Source organism: Chenopodium album, chromosome 10, assembly GCF_948465745.1.
Source record: "Chenopodium album chromosome 10, dcCheAlbu1.1, whole genome shotgun sequence".
NCBI lineage: Eukaryota > Viridiplantae > Streptophyta > Magnoliopsida > Caryophyllales > Amaranthaceae > Chenopodium > Chenopodium album.
Genome location: NC_137843.1, coordinates 51,590,767 through 51,600,516, shown reverse-complemented (window position 1 = coordinate 51,600,516; position 9,750 = coordinate 51,590,767). Strand labels below are relative to the sequence as shown.

Sequence of the window (9,750 nt, the reverse complement as noted above, 5' to 3'; positions counted from 1 at the left end):
CTTTTGGAACTTAGGTGATGTGAAAAAAAAAACTATTATGAAAAATTGTATTTATATTAGATATTGGGGGAAGATAAGAGGTCAATGAATTAAATGATGAATGCGATTTAATTAAATTGAAAGATGGAGAGCGAAGAGGAGAAAGTTAAAATAATTCAATTTGTTGAATTTGAGTGGAGCTTATATAATACTTCCTCTGTTTCTTTTTAGTTGACACATTTCTTTAGTCACGTATGTCAATGCACAAATTAAATCATTAATATCTTTAATTACCGATAAGCAAAAATTATAAAAAGTTGATATTTTGAAAATATACATTGTGACAAATCTAACAAGATCTCACTTAACTATATTTTTCCTTACATATAAATCATAAAATATGGTCAAAGGGAGGTGTATTAATAGTACTAAAGTCAAAACGTGTCAATTAATTAAAAACGGAGGTAGTATAAAGAGTTATTGAGAAATAAGGAGGGAGCTAGACAAGTTCTATATAAATTTAAGGAAAAGGAATAATTATAAAGAAAGGTATAAAGGGAGGAGCACACGTGGCATCTTCGGTTTGTGTTTTTAAATATTACAATAAAAATAGATTGAAGTATAGATAAGGAGTACTAATGTTGCTTTTGACTTTTTGCAACATTCACATTATACATTTTTACCTAATTTATAGATAACAAAAAATAATATAGTCGAAGTAAAAAAGTCACTTAAAATAAGTAAAGAGTAGTCTTATTTACACGCAATACGTGCTTCGATATTTGATGCTTAAGTAAAGCTTTTATAATGCCTAATTGATTATAGTGTTCTTAATTTTTGCTACTCTCGTAATAGTTCTTATTTCTATTTCTATGGTCAAACTTTAAATACTTTGACCCGATATACAAAAAGTTTATGGTCATCTTAGATACTTCGTTTTGTTAGATTCGTCTCAATGTGAATTTATGTAATATCAACAATTTGTAATTTTGTGATAGTAGAGGATAGTTCAAGTGGTTAAAACTTCCCTTCTGATTTCAAGAGATCCTGGGATCGATTCTCACCCCCACCCTTTATGGTATAATATATATATATATATATATATACATACATATATATATATACATTTATATATATATATATATATATATATATATATATATATATATATATATATATATATATATATATATATATATATGTAATTTTGATTGTAAAAGTTATGTTATTTTCTCTAAATATGTGGTTTACAAATTAATACTGTTATTATAGATGTCGTATGGCTAATCACTAATGATGATATTTTCTTCCCGTCATTAAAAATAATAATAATAATAATAAATAAACATGAGATAAAATTAACTTTTTTTTTTAATCCTAACTGAATGAGCACACCAAAAATTCAAGTTTGTAAGATTGATGTCACAACTCACAACACATGGTAATTGGTTTGAAAGGCTAGATTAGTGCTCGTTTGGTTCATATATACATGAACTAAAATTCTACAAAAAAAATGTATAATTTAGGTATTTAATTTAATTCCCACGTGGAATTCATGGTCATTTTCATATATTGTTTGGTTTGTATTATGATAAACTTTAGGGAAAATTAAAATATTAAGGGGCACTAAGGGCCTGTTTTAATTTACTGACTGAGCTAAACTGGACTGAACTGAAATGAAATGAATTGTTTATGAGAGAAGGAAATTAAGAACTGAACTGAAATAAACTAAACTAAACTGATTGGAGCTGAACCGAACTGAACTGAAATTAAGCTGAAGATAACAGGCCCTAAGTAGTTTAATTCCCATGTTTTTGTAGTACACATTTTCAATTCCTCCATTTTTGTGTTTTTGTTGTGAAACAACAAGTTCATTTATAAATTTGTGGGAATTTTCAATTCTCCTACTTTTAACGTGCTACCAAATGAGATCTTAAGCGACACAACTTGTGCACATGGGTTACTTATTTCATCACCTGGGTTAAGAGCATTATGGCTAGCAATCTAGGATAGTTAATCGAGATCTCGTATAGAAAAGGTTTAAAGAGCAGCTTTCAACACTCGCTCCTCGTGCATTCAAGCACTCTCCTATTTATTGTTACTAGAACGTACTCATACTAAAGCACGAGATATATATTTTTGAGAGGAAAATAATCTTATAATATTTTGGTTACTTACAAAAATAGGTTAATTCTTAAATAAACCTGGTCCACAATAATTTATTGTGGACCAACTACCTCTCACGTGCGTGTGGAAGAGGCAACAATATTTCAGACAACTTAATTCTATTTATTACTCCTCCTTCAACCTTTTTTACGTCTCTTTTTATTTTATTCCCCTCTTTTAAGCATAAGTCAATTTCTCTCTCTTCAAACCTCCTCTTAGCTCAAATTCTCTCTCTTCATAGCTCAAATTCTCTCTCTTCAATTCACAACAATAACTTCAATAATGCTCAATTTCTGCTTCAATGGCAAAAACAAAAGCGGTGGAACGTGTATGAGTAGAAGAGGCCTTCGGTTATCAGACGCAAATTGCAATAATCAACCAATTCCTGGTACATTATTTGTTTCTGAGTTGATTTCTGTACTTTTATGCTGATTAATTGTTGTTTTTTTCAATTGAAGCTATTTGCATGATTTTTTGTTTGAATTTTGTTTCTTATTGAAGATTTTGTGAAGATCTAGGGTTTCATTTTGTTCAATTCATGTATTTATTCGTATTTAAGTTAAATTTTGTTATTAAATAGTTATGTCATTCTAATTTGATGTTGATTTCATAAATTAGTAGTTGCTTACTCGTATTTGATTTTCAGATCTTCTATATGTGTGTGCATTTTGTTCAATTGTTGCTTAATTTCTTTTTAAGTTGATTTTTCGGCTTTTTACAAGGTATTTTTTTTGCTTTTTACCTTCATCTAGTATATACAAATTGGGGTTTCAAGTTTTTTCCAATTCGTGATTAATTGTAACTAATTTCAATTTCAGTGTTTATGAGAATTATCTATATAATTAATTTATTTAAGATTTTGATTTCTTATTTCAGACTTTCAGTGTATCCACTCTCATATTTGGTTGAGGCAATGGTGAAGAGATGAAGAAGAAGGAGGTTGAATCGTTGAAGAGAGGAAAAAGAAGGCTATAAAGGCACCTCAAGACATAAATGCTAGTAATGCTACATTCCAGAATATAAAAGAGTAGTAAAAAGAGCTAGAGTTGTTTTTTTTTTTTTTTTTTTTTTTTTTTTTTTTTTTTTAAAATAAAAAAAAAAAGAAAAAGAAAAAGAATTAATAAGGTATCTATGTTATAATAAAGGTGACTATATTAATAATAGGGTATCTATATTTATAGGTCATTATAATATCAAAAAGGACATTATGTTTTAATTAAGGTCATTATGTTAAAATTTTAAGTTTTAGTAGAGATTGTTATTTTGCATTTAAGATTTTAAGATCAACATCATTATAAAAAAAAAGATCAATAAAAATTAAGAAAAAGATATAGAGTACATAAAGGTTACTATGTGATCATAAAGATAACTATATCAAATTAATCCCTTCTACTATGTATAAAGGTAACCATGTACCATCTAAATTTTTGTTGAGAGAAGAGTGAAATTTTTTTGAAATTATGAAGATCATAATGCATTATTCGTGATGTATGTAAAATTGGAAAAGATGAAGACCCTGATTTCGTCAAGCAATATCAAGGGCAGAGGAGAGAGAAAATGCAGTAGTTGGTTTTTTATTTTATTTTTTTTTTTTTGTTGAGAAAATGCAGTAGGTGGATTTGGGGTTTAGAAGGGGTTTATTTTCATATGGGCTGTTTGTATGGGCTTTGGACTGGAAATGGTTTTGTGGCACGTGAGACATCTTGGTCCACAATAAATTTATTGTGGACCAGGTCCACCCAAGAACTTTTGACAAAAATAGCTGCAACATGTAGATGTTAAAACTCTTTCCGAAAAAAAAAAGTTATTGGTGTTTTTTCAAAAAAAAAAAAAAAAAAAAAAAAAAAAAAAAAAAGTGTATTCTAGATTTAAAGAACGACTGCCAAAGAAGTGATGACTGATGAGCTACTATTCGAGATTGGTTGGTTGGACAGTTGAACCATATACCAAACATGTCCCGGTAGGCCGCTTCGCTGATGGCTAAAATTATAAACTATGCAACACTTCCATGGAGTTCCATCTGTAATTCTGTATACACGGACTAGTAACAAGGTACTCCGTATTTCATAGAATTTCCCTTTCGGTTCCAGGAGTTTTATGAGAGTGAGGGATAGCTCAAGTGGTTAGAGCTTTCCTCCCTGTTCCCGGAGATCCTGGAAGCGACTCTCGCCCCGTCCTTGTGGCTCTCTAAACATCCAAAAAAAAAATATATATATATAGAATTTCCAAATTAATACCCTGTAAAGCAGTAACTAGCAGATTCATAATAACAGTTTCATTGATAGCGATTAAGAAGATCCTTAGAATATTTAACCCTCTTAATCAGTCAAGTGAAGAATATTGGTCTTGTAACAGCACAGAACCACAAGCCATGAAATTTAGTTTGTTCCGCTATTTATGGCCCGACCCATTTAGAACTCGGATTAGTTGGAGTTTAATAGCTACAAAGCCGTCGCAGTAGGATTAACGTATGACAATGATCTGTAACTTATTAATCAGGGTTCAAGGCCTTCAAGCAATAACCCCCACTTGGATATGGCCTGCATGTTAACATATTACTTCGTATTTTTCAAAAAAACACCCAGGGTCAGACGGTCAGTCATCAGTATCCCTGACTCCCTGTCTTGTTCTAAGAGACGCTAAGACTACTTTAAGGCTTAGCCTTTGATCTGGGAACATTCTTACAAGTACGGAGTATTACATATGCTTTAAGAGGAAAGTGATAAAGAGGGGAATGTGTAAATTCAATTGAAGTATTCTTACAAACACAGAGTACACTTCACGCCTGATTCAGTAATCGATGTAAGGTCTGTGTTTATATCAAGGTACTAGTAGACTGGTATGCAATATTACAGTCATTGAAGGAGTATGAGCTACTTCTAGCTAAAATGGATCTTATTTCCGGGCTAGAGAGACAAACAGTGGACTTTTGTCATGTTTGTCTGTCAAAACCACCACCAATCTGCATGTGTAACCATTCTGGTGATGTATCGCGACCATACTGATCTCTTGGGGTTTGTGAACCGTATCCCATTCCAGAAGTACCAAAAGCTTGTTGGCCAAACTGAAAAGTCAAATAGAGGTTGCAAAACCAAGTAAACAAATGAATGGTAATTCTATACACTTGAGTAGGAAAATAAAAACAAAATTCCAACTAATGACGTTACAGCTGAAGCAATCATAAGAACATAAATGATAAAAATATGTGATATCTGCATAAATAAGGCAAAACAAATACTCCGTAATGGTTTCCTAGCAAGTTAGATAACAAATTCTTCCATCTGATGAAGCTTTTTAAGATTAGCTATAGGACAGAGCATGTGTAGCAATTGTCCCTACCATTAGTACTCTGAAGTAGCATTTTTTTAAAATAAAATAAACAAACCATAGAGGGAAGAGCGAAACAGGAAGTGGAGAAATGGAAACTCAATTCCATGTCTATGATTGACCAGCAAAAAATTTGTATAGAAACAACATGACCTCTTATTTCTAAGCATCATGTATAGTAAAGAAGAAAAACTCTAATTTATTTAGTAATATTTGTTAATAAAAACTCCAAAAAAAATGGAGTTGAATGAGTTAATTAAAATTTGTTTTTAAATTTTATTTGTTTTTAAATTTTGCATTTCCACACATCCCAAACCCCCAATAGTATGAAAATTCATCTCACGACTTCTATTTCCCCATTCCTGTTTCTATACAATAAAGGTATGAACCAAGCAAGTAATAGTGTAATACGATCACTACAATGGCGTATAAGACTGAATTTCCAAAATTAATGTCTAAATGCTCCCTCCGTCATTTAAAGATTACCCTATTGGCAATATGTTAATATGATCCCTACAGTCAGTCTCTACTTTAATTACTACCCCACATAAGTCTATGGTCTACCTAATCACACAACACAACTCTTAATAGAGTGAAAAAATGTGGATGGGGAAAACTTTAAGGGGCAGAGGGAGAATAAAACTTGATTCGGTATTCTTCAAAAGCCAGCTGTATCTTGGCAGAATCAGTCACTGATTTTCCCCCATAAAATTAATTAAATTGGGAACTTGAGCTTGAAAACACTGATAAAAACCAGGATATGCCAGAAGAAGGAGAAATGCCATTCTGAATTGCAGACTGGCAGGGGAACACAGTCAGAGGAAGGGCCGATTAATTTTCTGAAGCTAAGGCCAATCAGAAGCATGCAAGCTGCTGCAAAACTTACATTTCAATGTACGTATCACATACTTCATATTTAACAAAGCAGTAGGAAAAGGATCCGACGACGGAAAAAAAATATTGCCACAGCTCATTCTTTGTAGAGACAATAGTTTGTAGTCTTTTTACTTACATCTTTTGAGGGAAATCCTTCAACACCAGGGCTAGTTCTCGTATTGACAGCTTCTAATTTCATCGATAGAAACTGCAACGAGCATTCAGGGTTAGCGTTACAGCTCAATAAGAAGGCAACAGAAAGAACATACAACCAGCAGCTCCAGCAATTACACACCTCAACTTGACGCTGTAACGATTGGATATAATTTATGATCTCATCAAGTACCAGTGCTTTGCCAATGACCTGGACCCAGAAGTTTGGTCAGGATACTGATCGTGAACCTCTTCAAACATATTCGAAACCTCAAACACCGCCAAATACCAAAAATCTTAGTAGGATTTACTGCGTAACTAGATAAGTTGATAAGATGCAATAAGAGAAAAGTGGACCGAGAATTCAGTCCAATTAATACTCATGTCAATGGCAAAAATCAATATGACAGTTTATCAGCCCTTCAAATGATAATAATAATGACAACAGCAATACATGGAATAAACGTAGCAGCAGTGGTCGAACCTTATTACACCCAGGCACAAGATCTTGTAGTATTCTCATCCTCTCACTGATCTTTTCTCTTCTAGCCTGCCAGTAAAAAAAAAAAAAAAAAAAAATCTGATATCTTATCAACTGTATCATATTCCTAGATCTCTGACAGCAAATGGTTTACAAGAAAACGATAAATACAATATATATATATATATATATATATATATATATATATATATATATATATATATATATATATATAATCCCTTTAAATGATCACATAATAGACAATTTTACTGTGAGGTTATAAATTTAGACTTAGAAAAATTGATGAAGGCCTAAAAATAGCGAAAACAAGTTAGCAAGAAAATACCCTTTCAGCAAGGCTATGGCTATCAGTTGCTTGACCTCTCCTTGCTCGAACATGAATATAATCCTTTGATGGATCAGAAACTGGCTTACTCTTTTGTTCACCTCCTCTTCCAGAAGTTGTTTCGTTATTAGCTTTCTGATTTTGATTTTCATCTCCGGATCCTGTTGATTTGAGCCTTTTACCATCAGAATCACTCTGTCAAAACAGAAAATTGAGTGTAAAGTCTTCTCTGTTGCATATTTTGCATACAGGCCTACAACAAGAAATACTAGATAAAAACAGTTCAGCAATCCATAGATAATAGGTTCAACAATGATGACACAATCGATTTCAAGTATTCATCATGTAAATGCCTATTCAATCCAACAATTTGCTGGATTGTTCCATCAAAAAATTTCATTATTGCTGCTATAAATATCTAATTTCATTTTAATTAAAAGAACCAAAATTAACGAAATCTCGACAATATCTAACTAATACCTAAATAACAGTGACTACCTAACCCAGTGCAATATTATTACAAAACTCTATAATTAATGCTAATTTAACTTGTTGCCATCATAATCGATAGCCTAAAGTAGCCTAAAATCAATATGATTATCATTGATCACATTTAGCACGTACAAAAATATCAACCAAAATTCAAAATTCAATCAAATAAATATTGCTAGTAATAACTTGGACGTGATTAATAATTATCTCAATTAAAATTCGTATAAATCAACAGTTCATACTAATCTGCAAGTAAGCAAAATTTGTCATTAAATCTGAAATCTTCGAAAAATAAGCAAAATCATTTGAAGTAAAAATAACTTGATGATATTAAAGCAAATTAAAAAGGAAAAATAGAAATACCATGCCATTGCACACACCCTTGACGGAATCATCATCCGCAACATTCTCTCTCCTCTTCCGGGCCGCACCACAACCACCGCCGTCGCTTACAGAAACTTCGAGATTCGGGCCGGGGTCAACAAACCGGGCCAAACTCGGCCCGAATGGGTTTCTTCGGAGGTCTAATCCTGTCGCGGCGACACCATTCAACGGAATCGGCCAGATCTCTGACAGATTAAACGACGCCGTTTCATTCATCAGCGTCGTATGCGGATCCATTACACCTTTTTAAAACTGCTAAAAATTCAAAACACCATTCGAAATCTCGCTACAATACCAGATATATTAATATAAATTTAACATACATGTAATACTAAATGATATAATTTATGATTGTAGAATTAATTTTATGGTACTGTATAATATAAGATTATGATATTCGAAGGTGTTCCATATCTTAAAACTTCAACGGATGGGGAGGAGAGAGAAAATGGAAGTTGTCCTCGGGAGTTGAGCTTAAAGAAAGAGTTGAGTGAGAAGAAGAAGAAGAGTGACTTTTGAGTGAGGTATTCTGGGAAGCTAAAAGGAAATTGTACAAAGTACAGTACTACTTATAGACAATTTTTTTTTTATCTTTCTTTTGGTAGGTACGGAGAAACTAAGAAGGTGTCCTCTCGAATCGAACCTAATACGGAGTACAAAGCAAATCAAACCCGGCCAAGGCCATGGTTAGCAGAATACGGAGTATTTAGGGCATGTTCCCTTCATCTTATTTTTACTTTAGTTCAGTTTCTAATTTTCTTCTCTTATAAAATATTCAGTTCAGTTCAGCTCATTTTAGTAAATGAGAACAGACCCCTAGAGTGATAAAAAGTTAGATCGAGCCAAGTTTAAGAATAAAATTTGTGTTCAAAGTTGTAAAATAATGTCGGATTAATCGGACCAAATCGAGCCTTCTGGTTTTTGTTGGTTTGGGCTCAAGATCGGGCTTCGAACTAAAGTTACGCTTTTACACTTGTTCAAACTTGTACCTTTTTAGGCTGAGTCAGATTGGACTAACAGGTTAGGCCATTGATGATTACCTCTAGAAATACTCCTTAGATCTTCAGGGAACACCAAAGGTGTCTACAACGAGATGTATGTTAAATCGTTGGAGAGTCGAAGAAATATGAAATACTCATAATTCTTTCCACTAGATTAAATAAAATTAAAGAGTATTCGTTTTATTTTTTAAATTGCTCTAATTTGATAATGCAAAATTATAACCAATTATATCATTAATCATCAATAAGTACTCATTCTTTTTTTGTATCTTATTTTTGAATTTTCATACATAACATTAAACATAATCATGCTTGTACTTGTAAGAATTGTCCATTGCTTATTAATAATTAAATACTCGAATATTTTATTGATGCAAATTTAAATTTTCATATATCATTGTGTGCCAAAGTGGGATACATAAAATGTACAAATTGTAAAAGTTCATTCATATTATAAAATATAGAGTTATAGACATGATCTACTAACGAGCCTTGTGTTTGGGCCTAGTCTCTTGTCCTAAGCCCAATGACCTAAAATGACGAAA

The 9,750-nt window shown here is 32.1% G+C and overlaps 1 protein-coding gene across 1 annotated transcript; it reads right to left on the bottom strand.

The window, feature by feature from the left end:
* Positions 1–4,865: 4,865 nt before the first annotated feature.
* Positions 4,866–8,741, bottom strand: LOC145564069 (transcription factor BHLH089-like). The gene is made up of 6 exons (XM_081624423.1): positions 8,184–8,741; positions 7,329–7,523; positions 6,986–7,051; positions 6,644–6,712; positions 6,485–6,556; positions 4,866–5,209 (listed from the first exon to the last, which is right to left on the bottom strand). Exons 1-6 carry the CDS (start codon positions 8,439–8,441, stop codon positions 5,078–5,080), a joined length of 792 nt encoding a protein of 263 aa, XP_081480549.1. The 5' UTR covers positions 8,442–8,741; the 3' UTR covers positions 4,866–5,077.
* Positions 8,742–9,750: the final 1,009 nt, after the last annotated feature.